The 15274-nt window shown below is 49.9% G+C and overlaps 1 protein-coding gene across 1 annotated transcript in view; it reads right to left on the bottom strand.

Annotated features, from left to right (window-relative positions):
* FAM184B (family with sequence similarity 184 member B) overlaps nucleotides 1–15274 on the bottom strand; it is a 137280-nt gene that overhangs the window by 62533 nt on the left and 59473 nt on the right. Inside the window, exons 2-5 of the mRNA XM_045771315.2 lie at nucleotides 12476–13228; nucleotides 11586–11721; nucleotides 10199–10338; nucleotides 9450–9653 (exon numbers count right to left, since the gene is read on the bottom strand). Of these exons, the coding sequence (XP_045627271.2) occupies nucleotides 9450–9653; nucleotides 10199–10338; nucleotides 11586–11721; nucleotides 12476–13228 (1233 nt within the window). The remainder of the gene's footprint in view (nucleotides 1–9449; nucleotides 9654–10198; nucleotides 10339–11585; nucleotides 11722–12475; nucleotides 13229–15274) is intronic.

The raw sequence follows: 15274 nt of genomic DNA, 5'->3' as shown, positions 1-15274 counted from the left end.
CTCCCACCCCACTGCCTCTGGAACTGGAGGGGCCCAGCCTGGAACCTGGGTTTCCTCCTCCCTCCCCACACCCCAGCATCCAATTTGTACCAATTCTCAGCTCTGCCTCTCGGAAGGGGCCACTTCCCTCTGGGTCCACAGACACCCTCCAGTTTCCCAGGTGCGTGTGCTTCCACCTGTCTCCGGTTTTGCCTTCTTACCTCCATCCGGCCCCAAAGCTAGAGCAGCCAGAGCGAATCCCACGTCTCTCCCCGCAATCCTGCAGCGCTTCCTTGGCTCAGAGCACACGGCCCACCATCCGGTCCCCTCTCTAGCCTCTACCTACCGCCCTCACCCCACACCACCTCCCCCAGAGACAGGGAATTGTCCCCCCCCCCCCCGGCCTTCTCCACCCTGGTCTTCCCCTCCCATGTGCTCTTTGAAGCCTGCTTCCAGTGGGAGCCTAAGCTGAGAAGCACCTGCTGCTGTGGCTGGAGTTTGCAGCCGTGACATCAGGGTCCAAATCCAAGTTTTGCCACAAACTGGCTGTGAGACCTTGGACCAGAGATGGTCTCTGCAGAATTACCTGTGCAAGGACTTCTCTTTGACTATCTGAATGGCACCCACCTCAGCGGCTGGCTTTGAGATCTAGGGGAGTCAACATGTGTGAAAGTGTTTGCCAGGGACGGGCGGGCTGCGCTCTGGGTCAGCTGTCCATGGAGAGCTGTGGCGACCCCCACCCACCATCTGCAGAATACAGCGACTCACGAGGCATGGTGGTGCCGGCAATTCCAGCATGTGCACTGCAATCACCTAGGGTTATTTGTTTTAAATTCACTATTTTTAAATGATTACTTTAAATTATCTAAAGTTCCTAGAAATCCTGAAATTCATGTTACCTCCCACTCCAGGACGTGCCCCCCAATTCACCCCAGCTTCTTTTCTATGCCCTCCTGGGTGGGCATGGGTGGAGGCAGCACCGTTTCCACGGGCCAACGCTTCCAGGAAGCCAAGTGTGTTGCTGACAAAGCTCTCCAGTTCAAAGATGTCGGCCTGCCTCCCACCCCACTGCTTAGCGTGTTCTCGTAAGGTCTCAACTCTCCCTGCAGGCGGGAGGACCTGTTGTGAGCCTGGAGAAGCCTGGAGGAGCTCCGCCAATGACTCCTCCACGCTGGCCTGGGTCCCCTCTGGAACTTGCTCTCAGCCTCCTTTGCATGTCAGGCCGTGTCCAGGGAGGCCTGGCTCTCAGGCAACACGTTCTTTAATTCTTGTGACACCCAGTGACAAAGCAGATTTCTCAATCTTTGGTTTTCTTCTTCACACGTTAAGAGCAAATCTTTTAGCTCAGACACCTTCTGAAAGAAAGAGTTATTCCTTTCCCTCCTTGTAGTAAAAGCTTCTTTCAGAAATTCTGACCTTCTGTCGAACGCTGCCAGAGATGTATCGATGCGTTTCATTTCCAGGGCCAGCTCTCCCAGCTTCTATCTCATTTAAGGCATGGTGGCTTTTGCTCCCTCCAAAGAGACCTCTCCAAAAGATGAAGGCTCCCCAGATGGTGTGCCACCAGGATATCAGGCTGGAGTTGGTTCCAGGCCAGAGGGCTGAGGGCCATGGCCCACCAGCATGACCACAGAGTGACCTAATGTGGGAACTGCAGGGTTTTTTTTTTAATAATAATTTATTATGTTATGTTAGTCACCATACAGTATATCCTTGGTTTCTGATGTAGTGTTCCATGATTCATTATGCAGTTCTGAGTGGTTCCAAGCACTGGTCAGGGCGTGGCATTCACCCACAACTCTGTGACACATGGGATCCAGCCTCCAACAGGGCAAGGAACCTCTACCTTCAGAGATAGCCTCCGTCCTGGCTCCTCCCCTGGAAGACAGATGTCCCAGGGACTCATTTTCCCTGCACTAAGCTCTTGGTCAGCCAGGCATCCAAGGGAATCTGGCCCTATGTGGAGTTGGGTGGAATTCCTGGCCTGTCAAGTGTCTGGTAGACTCTTTCACCTTTTGCTGAGCCAGGGTGGCAGGGCTCCCAGTTGGCCAGGTGTCCAGGGGACTCTTTTGCCCTGTGGTGAGCTGGGTCAGAGGCCTCCTGCTTGGAGGGTTTGTGTTCAGTTGACCATCCAGGAGACTTGCTTATCTAGTGCTGAGTGGGGTTGGAGAATTCCCTGGGTGTCTCTCGGCCTCATTTGCCCTTCAGAAGATGACCTTGTTGAGCCAAGTCAAAGGTCTCCCAGTCACTTGGGCATACAGGGACTCATTGCCCTGAACTAAGCCTGGTTATAGGGCTCACAGTAGGAAGGCTCCCAAACGACGGTGTCTGGGAGACTCACTTTGCCCTATGCTGAACTGTGTCAGTGGGCTCGCAGTTGTCTGGGTGGCCAGGGGACTCATTTGCGCTTTGCTGACTAGTAGGAGAGCTTCCGGTGTATCCGGGGAACTTGTCCGCCCTGTGCTGAGCTGGGTGGGACGGCTTCCAGCTGGAGGGCTCCTGGTCGGTCAGATGTCTGGGGAATTCATTTGCCCCATTCTAAATGGGATCAGAGTATTCCTGGTCCAAGAGCCATCTGGGGACTCTTCGCCCTGTGCTGAGTTGGTTCAGAGAATTCCCCATTGGCCAGGGGTGGAAGGGACTCAATCGCCTTGTGCTGATCCGGGTCGGAAGGCTTATGGTTGGCTGAATGAATGTCTGGGGGATTAGTTCCCCCTGTGCTGATTAGGGTCAGAGGGCTCCTGATTGGCCCAGCTTGAAGGCATGATTGCCTTATGCTCTGCTGAGGTGGAGGGCTCCTGGCTGGCTCAGTGTTCAGGCAACTCGTTTTCACCATGCAGAGCTGGGTCAGAGGGCCCGTGGTATAAGGGTCACCATGTGATTAGCTGGGTCACAGCGCTCCTGGTTGGCCTAGTAGCTAGTGGACTCAATTGTCTAATTGCCCTGTGCTCTGCTGGGTTGAAGGTTCCCAGTTGGAGGGTACCTAGTTGGCCTAGTGTCCAGGCAACTTGTTTATCCTATGCTGAGCTGGATCAGAGAACTTGTGGTACAAGGGCGCCCAGTGTGCCCACTGTCTTGGGGACTCCTTGGCCTTATGCTGATTGCTTCAGAGAAAGCCCCATCAGCCAGGGGTCCAAGGGACTTGGTTGCCTAGTGCTGATCTGGGTCAGTAGAATCCTGGTCAGAGAGCTCTTAGTTGTTCCACCTGGAAGATTCGATTGCCCTGTGCTCTGCTGAGGTGGAGGGCTCCCAGTTGGCCCAGTGTCCAGGCAACTTGTTTGCCCCATGCAGAGTAGGGTCAGAGGGCTTGTGGTATATGGGTGCCCAGTGGGCCCATTGTCCTGGGGACTGGTTAGCCCTCTGCTGAGTTGGTCTGGAGAATTTCCCAATGGTTGGGGGTCCAGGGGACTTGGTGGCCTTGTGCTGATCTGGGTCAGAAAGCTTGTGGTTGGCTGGAGGTTGGGGGGATTAGTTCATCTTGTGATGAGCTGGGTCGGAGGGCTCCCGGTTGGTCTGGTGTCTGGTGGACTCAACGGCCTTGTGCTCTGCTGAGCTGGAGGGATCCTAGTTGGCCCAGTGTTCAGGCAACTCATTTGCCCCATGCTGAGCTGGGTCAGAGGACCTGTGTTATAAGGACACCTAGCTGGTTCACTATCCTGAGGATTTATTGCCCTATGCTGAGATGGTTTGGAGAATTCCCCATCATCTGGAGGTCAAGGGCACTTGTTTGCCTAGTGATGATCTGGGTCAGTGGGCTTCTGGTTGAAGGTCTCTTGGTTGGCCCAGCTGGAAGACTTGATTGCCTTGTGCTCTGTTGAAGTGGAGGGCTCCCAGTTGGTCCAGTGTCCAGGCAACTTTTTTGCACCATGCTGAGCTGGGTCAGAAGGCTTTTTGTATGAGGACACCCAGTGGGCTCACTGTCCTGGGAACTCATTAGTCCTATGCTGAGTTGGTTCAGAGAATTCCCCATTGGCCAGGGGTCCAGAGGACTGGCTTGCCTTGAGCTGACGTAGGTCAAAGGGCTTGCCATCAACCAGGTGTTGAGGGAATTAGTTTGCTCTGTGCTGAACTGGGTTGGTGGGCTCCTGGTGGGCCCAGTGTCTGGAGGAGTCCATTGCCCTATGCTAAGTTGTTTCAGAGAATTCCCCATTGGCCAAGGGTCTGGGGTACTGGTTTGCCTTGTGCTGATCTGGGTCAGAAAACTGTGACTGGGGACTTACCTTGTGGCTGATCAGGGTCAGTTAGCTCCTGGTCGAAGGGCTCCTGGTTGGCCCAGCTGGAAGACTTGATTGCCCTGTACTCTGCTGAGGTGGAGAGCTCCCAGTTGGCCCAGCGTCCAGGCAACATTTTTGCTCCATGGTGAGCTGGGTCAGAAGGCTTTTGGTATGAGGGTGCCCAATGAGCACACTGTCCTGAGGACTGGGTAGCCCTATGCTGAGTTGGTTTAGAGAATTCCCCACTGGCCAGGTGTTCAGGGGACTTGGTGGCCTTGGACTCATTGTCATCAAAGGGCTTGGCATCAGCCAGGAGTCCAGGGAATTAGTTTGCCTTGTGTTGAACTGGTTTGGTGAGCTCCTGGTGGGCGCAGGGTCTGGGGGACTCCACAGCCCTGTGCTAAGTTGGTTCAGAGAATTCCCTATTGGCCCGTGGTCTGGGGGAGTGACTGGTGCAGCTTGTACTGATGTGGCTCAGAAAGCCTGTAGTCAAATGGATGTCCAGGGGATTAGTTCATCCTGTGATGAGTTAGGTCACCAGGCTCCTGGTTGGCCTGGTGTCTGGTGGACTCAATTGCCCTGGGTTCTCCTGGGTTGAGGGCTCCAATGTTGGAAGACTCCTGGTGGGCCCAGCGTCTAGGCAACTTGTTTACCCCATGGTGAGCTGGGGCAGAGGGCTTGTGGCAGAAGGCAGCCTAGTGGGTCCACTGTCTTGGGGACTTGTTAGCCCTCTGCTGAGTTGGTTTGGAGAACTCCCCATCGCCTGGAGGTTCAGGGGACTTGGTTGCCTGTGATGATCTGGATCAGTGGGCTCCTGATCGAAGGGCTCTTGGTTAGCCCAGCTGGAAGACTCAATTGTCCTGTGCTCTGTTGATTTGGAGGGCTCCTGGTCAGCCTAGCCTCCTGGAGACTTGTTGGCCCCATGCTGAGTTGGGTCAGAGATGTCCCCATCAGCTATATTTCTGGGAGAGTCTCTCACCCTTCACTGTGGGGTTGATGTGCTCCCACTTCGCCATGTGTCTAGAGGGTTAGTTTCTCCTATGCTGATCCTGGACACAAGGCTCCAGCTCAGCGGGATGTCCAGGAGTCCTGTGCTGAGCCAGGTTATGACCCCAGAGGACTAGAGGGCCTCTGCCTGCCTGGGTAGGGGTCCGTTGAACTGTGATTCTCAGAGCCCCCCCACCTTTCTGCCAAATGGAACCAAGTAACTGGGTGGTCTGGCCAGCCCTGCAGCGAGACCTGTGTCCAGGTGGAGCTGAGTGCTGGCAGAAGGACTCATGGGACCCCAGAGGGGCAGAAAGGTAGAAGCGAACATGAAGTGAAGAGTGTGGGCGAGAAGCTGGGGCAGGACCAGTCGGGGAGAAGTTGCCATTAGCAGGAACTGAGAACCCTGAAGAGTACCCCAGTCGTAGCTGCCACGATGGAGGAGACCTCGCTTCCTCCAGCGGTGCCTTAGGCAGGTGCTGGGCTTTTCTAAAAGCCAAGGTTCATCCCAAGGCCTCCTGAGGGCACCACTGCGCCTCAGCCAACCACCAGGGGCGCTCAGCTTGGTCTTGCTCATGTGGCCAATCACCAGGCAACTCAGCTGGCCAATCACCAGGTGGTTCTCCCTGTGGCCCACCTGACGTCATGTTTTTAAAGGAAACTACATTAACTTGTTTTGAGAAGAAACGTTACTATTTGGAATGTATTCATAATAAAGTTTGTGGTGCAGCAGCAAGAGTCAATGAGTACAAAGTCAAAAGTGTCACTCAGAGTCACCATCAGCAATCATAATAACACCAATATTAATCAATACGTGGGGCATTAGACCCCATGAAGGCTCACACTTCCGTAGTAAAGCTAAAGTGGCACCAGAGCAAACGCTACCCTAAACTCAGCCTAACAAAGTTTTTAAAAGTCTAGAAAATAGTACCTTTTAACAATAAAAGACGGTGATTCACAAGTAATTTAACTGCTTGCCAAAACAAAATTCAGCACTCAAAAAAGGGTGATAACAAAATGCAGTCATTAAACAAGTTAACACTCTTAACGTCCAACATCCAATAAAACATTACTAAATGCCCAAAGAAGCAGGGAAATGGGACTCATAACCAGGAGAAGATGCAACCATAGGGAAAAAACCCAAATGACAGATGAGAATGCTAAAAGAGCAATTATAAACATGCCCAAGAATTTAAAGGAAAACAAATATGATGAGGAGAAAAAGGGAGACTGTAAAGAAGGAACAAATGGAATTTCAGAAAGGAAAAAATAAACCAAATAGGCTTTAAAAAATTGTATGATGCCCAAGAAGAAAAAAGATGAATGAACTTGAAGATATAGCAACAGAAACTTTCCAAACTGAAGCACAGAGAGACAAGGGGACCAAATATAAATGACCAGGGTTTCAGTGACTTGTAGGACAATATCAGAAGGAAGGAGGTCGGAAAAGAAAATGGCCTTAAAATTTCCAAACTGGAAAAAACTATAAACCCACAGATCCAGTACATTCAATGACCCCCAAGCAGAAGAACATGCACACAAAACAATCATACTTGGCATACCACATCAAGGTGCGGAAACCAGCGACAAAGAGAAACTCTCAAAAGCAGTCAGAAAACAAAAGACTTGTTATATACAGGAGGAATAAAAGGGGCTGCCAAGTTTTCATTAGAAGAAAATGCAAACCAAAAAATGTTGAATGAGATCTTTAATGTTTTGAAAGAAAAAAAAAAACCCTGTAAACTTTGTATTCTATATCTAGCAAAAATAAAGGCAAAATAAAAACATTTTCTGATATATAAAAACAGAATTTGCTGTGAGGGGACTTACACCACAAGAAATGTGAAACGGAGTTCTTCAGGCCAAAGCAACAAAGATTGTAGAAATGGTAGAAATGGGAAATGGGAAAGGACAACTAAAAGATTATAATTTAAAAATATAAATTATATAAGAAATGTTTTTTCCCTAAAAAATAATTGACTTTTTAAGGAAATATAAGAGCAATACACTTCTGAGTTTGTAACGTGTAAAGTAAAACGTATGACAACTACACAAAAGTCAGGAAGGGATAAATGGAAATGTATTGTTGCAAGGTTTGTACGGTGAAGTAATACATACATGTGAAGTAAAGTAGTATTTGGTGGCGGTGATAAATTAAAGACACATGTTCTAAATCCTAGAGCAACCACAAGAGCACCCCTCCAGGAAAAAAAAAAAAACCTAGTAAGTCATTAGTAAAGATAAAAAAGGAATATAAGAAATAAATTCAATGAATCAAAAATAAAACAGAACAGATATGACAAAGAGAAAAACAGCAAGATAGGAGACTTAGTGATAATTACACTCAACGTAAATGGTCTAAAGGGCCCTCAAAAGAAAAGGGGGGGAAGTATAACCCCCCCCCAAAGCAGGAGGGAAACACAATTTATTTCTCTGTGATTCATTTCCCAAATGGACTCATGCCCCCTGATTAAAGAGAAATGGGGTTTCTATAGTCAGAGTCAGGCTTGGCTAACAGGTTACCAGGGCAACCTGTCGCTCTGGGAGAGCTGCTTTTCCTCCCGCTGACTGTGGCTCTGGATAGAAAGAGCGTTCAGCTGTTTGTCTGAGGATTGGGTTGTGTGACCCCTCGCAGCTCCTCGGAGGAAAATGCTTTCCACATAGCTGCTTCCTGCCCCGCGCAGGGGTGGGAACCATGGGCTCTGGACTCAGGCTATCAGGTTTCAATACTGCCTCAAGCACTCACGGTCTGTGTGGGTTGATACATAGCATCTTTGAGCCTCCATTTTCTTATCTCTAAAATATGAACACCCCTTGGGGCACCTGGGTGGCTCAGTCGGTTGAATGTCTACCTTTGGCTCCAGTCAGCATCTCAGGGTCCTGGGATTGAGCCCCTCATAGGGCTCCCTGCTCAGCAGGGAGTCTGCTTCTCCCTCTCCTTCTGCCCCTCCCCCTGCCTTGGGTGCTAGCTCTCTTTCAAATAAATAAATAAAATATTTAACAAATTTTTAAAAATAAAATAATATAGGAATACCCGTTTTATAATCTTGTTGGGAAGATGCATTGTGTTCCTAAGAATAAAGTGATTTACAAAGTATAGTGAGCACACAAAAAAATGAAAAATTAAAAAAAATATACAGTAGGCACTCACCAATATTAACACACATGCTGTCACCCAGGGCACACGGTAACTAATCATAGCCACTGTTTACTAAACTTTTACTACATGCTGTGCACTGAACTAAGAGTTTTTATATAACACCATAAGGAATCCACACAACAAGCCCTCAAAGTATTTATCCTTATTTTAGGAATCATGTTTCAGAGAGGTTAAGTGACCTATCCACGGTCATACAGCTAGGGACGTGTCACGACTTCGGAGACCACGACCAGTGTGGGTCTTTCGTGGGTTCGTTCATTTACCCAACACAGACATTTATCGAGTCCCTACTCCTCCACACCACCGCACGGCACGGCATTGCTCAGCGCTAACGTATGGTCTTTCCGCAAAGAGCCAAAGCTGATGAGGCGGGCTCTCGCGTGTGAAAGAGGCTACGTGCACAATATTATTGAGTTACACTTCATTCTCTCCCTAAAACATCACAAAAGTGATTTGCTTTTCCCAGCAGACATGAAGAGATGAGGCTTTGCATTCCTTCTTTGGTGGGAAGTCGGAACAGTACCCAGGGGCCGGGAATCTTCGCCCCCATCGGCAAGCTACTGATGACTGACCTGCGTCTACCTTCTAGGCTCCAGGCACATACTACGCTTTGTTTTTCCACGCAGATGGCCTCATTTAATCCTCGCAGCTACTCTGGGAGGTGCTATTACCATCATCTGCTTTATAACTGAGGAACCTAAGGTGCAAGATTTCCCTCTGAGGGGCCGCGCTCCGGAACTCAGCGGGCTCACAAAGCTGCCCGGTGGCCGCGCTGGGGTTTGGGTGCAGGCGGTCGGCTGGGCCTGAGCGCTTGCTTCGCGTTCTCTCTCTCTGTTTTTGCTGAGGAGACTTGGATGTCCTCAGTTAAATGCTCAGAGGATACAGTTCTACCTGATGTCAACGGCTCTAGGCCCTGCCTGCTCACAGCCTTAGGGGTGTCCCTGTCTCCTTCACAAGACCCTCGACTCCCTGGGTCAGACAGAGAACCGGGATGCGTACACAGCAGGAGCTCAGTAAGTGTCTGAGGGAGGGAAGAAGAAATACAAGAGAAAAGGAGGGAGGCAGAGGAGAGGAGAAAGACTCTGAACCGAGTCTGTGGAAGCGGACCCCACCTTCTGCAGCTTCCTCCTCTCGGTCTCCACCGACGAGCGCACGGACTTGATTTCTAGGGTGTGCTTCTTCACTAAGTCTTCCAGTCGCTTCGCTAGCTGGTCCTTGAGATGCTTCTCCTCTTCTGTCTGGTGTTTGATTTTACGAAGGTCTTCTTCATATTGTTGCTTCATATATTCCGTCTCAATACTGCCCTCTTTCTTGGTCTATAAACAAGAGAAAGGGCTTTGTAAACCTGCCCGCGTGGGGTGAGGAGCACGGAATCACCGTTTCTCTTTCGTACAACGTTTACAACATTTACACACTGATTTTACCGCACGGAGCGCAAGGGGCCATAAAGTTCATAAGACTGTAGATCTGATATTCGTAAGAGCCTTCACTTGATCTACCATCTGCAAAAGGCTCTTTGGAATCGTGGACCTACGGTCACGGGACCGGGTATTCCAGCCCACTCTAGTGGTGTCTAAAGAATTCTGTTTGTTGTGATTGGTGGAACAGATAGTGGGACTCCTATGCAAGTTTCCAGTTTCCCAGGAGCCAACGATAGACATTGGGAGAATTCTGCTATATTTGTAGTCTCCTAATTTCAAATGGCAGGAAGTTAGAGGAACTTCACACACGTACAACCACCCCTAAAACCATGGGTGGTTTCAAGTGGCTCTGTCGTAGTTGGGGATTGGCCTCTACCCAATGCTCATTCCAGCAAAGCCTCCTGTGACTTCTCCATTCCCAGGGCTGGGTCAGACAGTACCTGTCCCTCTGGGCCTCCTTTGGTGCACAGACACTCCTTGGGAACGTTTGGGTCCTGCTGAGGATGGAGACTGCGGCCTTCCAGGTCATTCGCCTTCCCCAGGTCTTCATTCTCTGAAACTAGCTCCGTCTTCCTGTCATCTGCAAGCATAAGTTTCAACATCATTTAAAATGCCCTTGACCTTGGCCTTGTGTTCAAGGTCTTCTGCAGTCAGGTACCCATTTTGTTATTTGACTATTCTGCCCCCCACTCCCATGTGGACTTCCTGCTCTGTGGCCTTTTGGGCCTCAAACACGGTCAAAATGGTGACTATCGTCTTTGCTCAAGCAGCGTCTTGAGTTCAAACGGTTGTTCTGTTCTAGCTTCTTAAACTAGTCATCGTCAAAGTTTTTTAATTGTGATTTCCATACGTTGAAAAAAACATTGAGCACATTCCTGGATACGTATATATATGTGTGTGTGTGTGTGTGTGTGTGTGTGTGTATGTGTATGTATATATATATATTTGAAAGATATAAATGTAAAAGACAAAAAAATAAATATAACTAGAAATGCTCATTGTTTTCTTCCCATATTCTCAGGAGGTATCCCTGCCCCACTTTTGAAAACACTGCACTAAAGTCTCCACGCACTTCTGGTTCCAACTCAAACCTGTCCCCTTCACACCTTTCCGGCCCATGGTGACTTCTTTCCAGGACACTTCATTCCCCTGATGCCTGGGCCACCGCATGATACCAAAGCATGCTCCGGGCTGTAAAGTCACTGTCCCATAAGCTCCCTGGGGGCAGAGCCCATGTTTTCTGTCTTTGTTATATCTCCTAGTATCAAACTGACCACACTGTAGGTATTCACAGACTTCCTGATGAAGGAATCTCCTCCTTCAGAGGAAGGCCCTCTGGGGTCAGATATTAGGAGATATACACCTGTTCTATCACTGACCCGTGGCCTTGAGCTGGCCACTTACCCTTCCTCAACCTCGTTTCTTCATCTGGACCATGGGAGACACTGACCACGCCCACTCACAGAACTATTGGGACGACCCAGTGACATCGCCGTGTGACATGATGGGAAAAACGTGAAGTGTTGCTTCGGCGCGGAGGAGAAGCCGGTCCTGAGCAGTTCAGGCATGCGGTGGGCCTGGTGAGGAAGTTTCTGGGGGCCAAGGGGTCCCTCTGCATCATGCCTTTTGGCTCTAGGCACTGTGACAGCTCCAGGTGGCAACTCACCCGGGCCCTGCCTGGGTGGAGCTCGCCCACCAGGGGTCAGATGAAACAGCCCGCCCCTCGCTCTGCTCGCTCAACAGTCTCATGGCTGCAAGCAGCACCAGCCAACCTGGCAGCTGCCCTTCTTTCCGGAAAAACACCCAAACTGTCGCAGCGCCTCTCACCGCTTTTTGGCGTCACGTGACGCTCCTGCAGCATCAGCCTGTCTTTGGCAACAGCCAGCTTCTCCCCAAGTTTTTTTGCAGTGCTCTTCAGCTCTGAGTTCTCCTGCCGAGCCTCCTTGAGCTGCACGTCCAGGTCCTAAACAGACAGAAAGGGTCTCATTGCTCTGGGGACTGCTCGCTGTCTCAGAGACACACAATGTGCACAGAACAGGAGTCAGATCTGGAAGGTGGGTCAGTGCACAGCAGTCGCTCTTGTCTCTGGAATTCAGGGGCTCACATTCATCCAATCCCTACTCATCCTGATGGGCCGCGTGCCTTTACGCACGTTATTTAACCTTTCTGTCGTGAGGATTCAATGAGATAAAGTGTCTGGGACAGAAAAAAGTGTTCAAGGATTACTAAGAATAGTGGCTGCTGCAGCTTTTAGAGATGGGGCTCTGTGAGTGTGTGGGGTTTGTCAGTGGTCTAGCTCGCCATGAAAGCCAAGTCCCTAGGATTTCAGGACAGGCACGTTGCTAGGAAAGAGCAGCGCTTTAGAATGAGGCTGGCCTGACTTAAGAAACTTATAAGCTGTGTGGCTAGGGAGGTAAGTCTTTAAGCCTCTCAATTTCTAGAGAGAAATTATCTGTGACCTATAAGTGTCTAAGCTCTCTGAGGTCAGGGACCCAGTCCAGCTCACCATGTGTCTCCTACCCGTAGCTCCAGGTCCGGCACATAGGAGGAATTCCATAAACATTTGCTGATGGAATGTAATTGAACTCAAGGGAAAGAAGAGGAGTCACTTAGGTAGAAGTCAAGGGCTTTGCACAGTGCCCCACACATAGTAGGTGTTAAAATTAGGGACCGTGTTTACGATCCCCTTGGAAAGCTATCAAGAGACCCTGTTTTACCTGCGTCCTTTCCTTCAGCTTCTGGGCATACTTCTTCAGGTCACTTATCTTGCGGCCTCTGTGCTCCAGATCCCCTTCCAGCTTCCTGACCTGGGCCTGCAGGGCCGACTCCTGGACCTGGAAGTTCTTGCGGAGGTCCGTCTCCTTCTCCTGCCACTGCCACAGGGCCTCGCTCACCGACTGCTGCATGGCCTGCCGGATGGCCTCGGTGTCCCGCTCATAGGTGGCCTGCAGCTCCTCGGCCTTGCGGGCGTAGTCCTTGCTCAGCTGCTGGTTTTCCACGCGCAGCCGCTCCACCTCCAGCAGGACCTCCCGCATCTCGTGGCCGTGGCCTGGCTCTCCCTTGGGGTCTGGGCCCTCCTGGGAAAGCCGGCCCCACTGGGGCGCCTCGTGGCTCGTCAGGTGCCGGAGCCTCTTCTCATAGTCCGCCTTGAGCTCCAGCATCTCCTTGGAGAGGCTGAGGACGCGCTCGGCGTGCTCGGCCTCCACCCTCAGCTCCCTCTCCTTGGTCTCCAGCCTGCACGTGGCCGACTGCGCCAGGGCCTCCTGTGTCAGCCTCTTCTGCAGCTCCAGCGCGCTCTCCAGGGCCCGAATGCGCTGGAGCAGGGCCTCCTTCTCTGCGTGGCCCTCTTCCTGCAGGAGTCTGGCCTTGGCCTCTGCCACGGCATTCTGGAGCTCCTCCTGGTGGGCCTCGCGCAGCGCCTCCATGCTGGCCTCCGCTTCATCCTGGCGGGTGTTGAGGGCGTAGATCACCTGCAGGAGAACCCACAGAACCCGGTTAGTGGGAGGAGTGTGAGCGTCTGCGGGGAACGTGACCGGAGATGATTCTTCTCCGTGGCAGTGACTGAGGCAGATTCCCACCGGCAGCCCCTGAGAAGGGGATGGGTGTGGAAGGAATTTATTAGGAACGGTCCCCAGGAGAAACCTTCGAGGAAGCAGGGAAGTGGCGTGGTGGAAGCAAAGTGGGGGAGTGAGGACACATAAAGGCCACAGAGGGGCTCCGTGGTGGAGCTCCCTAGGGGGCTTGGGAGTGCCATGGGAAGCCAACAAAGGGCTTACAACTCCAATTTGTGGAAAAAGAGGAAAAAGAACACTTCAGGACACAAAAACACACAACCCCCTCAAAAAAAAAAAACCCAACAAAACATCAGAAAATAGAATTCAGCAACATATGAAAAAGATTATATGCCATGACCAAGTGGGATTTATCCCAGGAATGTAAAGTTGATTTAACATCTAAAAATCAGTTCATGGAATATACCATATGAACAGAATAAAAGACAAAGAGCACACGATTGTGTCAACAGACACAGGAAAAACATCTGATAAAATACAACTTCTTTGTGATAACAATACTCAGCAACCCAGAAATGTATCCATGGTGTAAGACTGTTTCTCCGTAACTTCAGGAACAAGATAGGGGACACTTTGTTACTGCAGAGAAGAGAATGCAGGAAGTCGGGAGTGTGGTGGGGCCCAGGACCCCCCTGAACAACAGGTAGATGTTTACTGAAAGGGAAAAACTGTAGGTAGGACAGGCGTGGGGAAGAGTCTGCTCTGTCTTGTGAAAACTCTCCCCACATACACACCCTTGAATTAACACAAAGATCAGAGGTAGCGGAGACGGTATCACGCTGTGGGTGGGCACACAATGTCTGAGGGCACTTTTGCATATGCATATTTACTCATGGTGTCTCACAATTAAAAGTCCCCAAATAATCCCCAGCAAGGGTTGCTGCAATTGCTCTGCTTGGCTGAGATCCGGTGACAAGGTTCCTGGCTTTTCACGAGTGCCAGACTCACCTCCCTTTCCCCCGACACCCTTGCCCAGAAGGTTATTCCAAGGATAGTGTGTGCACAAACAAGAAAGTATATTGTGTTCTGTTATATTTCATATCATATTATATTCCTCACCCTCTTTTAATACGCATATACATTCATCTAGACCGTGACTTTTTTTTACTTAGCAGATCTTAGAGGTTATGTAATTCTGTACATAAAGAGATGCCTCATTTTTATTTTTGGCTGCTTCCTATGCCATTGGATAGATGTGCTATAATTTATTTTTCTGCTCCTTACTGATAGACATTGAGTTGTTTCTCCATGGAAGATTATTGATATTTTTTTAATTTCACTGCTATGAAGCAAACATTTTTTTCTTTTTCCATTCCTGCCAGTGAACTTGAGGTCTGCTCTTTGCTTATGAATGAAATTCCAGAGCTTGGCCTTAAAAAAACTCAAGTCTTCATGGTTAATACAGAATCCTAATGAAGAGATGGAAGAGAGTGTCCTCTCCCTGTGGAAGGAGAAAGAGATGCCATTTTGTGTCATAAAACTAACTCAAAGAATTTTGAGAATGTTCAAAAGCACTACACTTGTCTTCCAGTGCAACATGGAGATGTATGTGAGTGATCACGGCTGTGAACTCCTGGAGCGACTCCACTGGACATCCCGCCTACTTTCAAGAGATCTCTTCTTTTCCTACCCTCTCTACTTCTGCACTCTTGCAAGTTTGCTCTCTGAGCTTGACCTCTCTTTCTTCTCCTGGTCCAATAGTCTGTTTTCACATTAACTCCACCCATCCCCCTGCCCTTTTTAACCTGGACCCTATGGCCAATCATCTCAACTACCTTCTTACTGACATCCTCAAACCCACTGCCCATCTCATCTTTAGCCTCACATCTTTGGTACTCAAAACAGCAGATCAACCCAACCACCTCAACTCTTGTCAAATACTCCCAGCTGGTCCTTTAGATTCCCAACCTCTGAATCACTATATTATATACCTGAAACTAATAC

Source organism: Ursus americanus, chromosome 8 (assembly GCF_024610735.1).
Source record: "Ursus americanus isolate L20-20 chromosome 8, mUrsAme1.1.p, whole genome shotgun sequence".
Lineage (NCBI taxonomy): Eukaryota > Metazoa > Chordata > Mammalia > Carnivora > Ursidae > Ursus > Ursus americanus.
The sequence above is the reverse complement of the archived record's forward strand: the minus strand, read 5'-3'. Positions and strand labels throughout refer to the sequence as shown.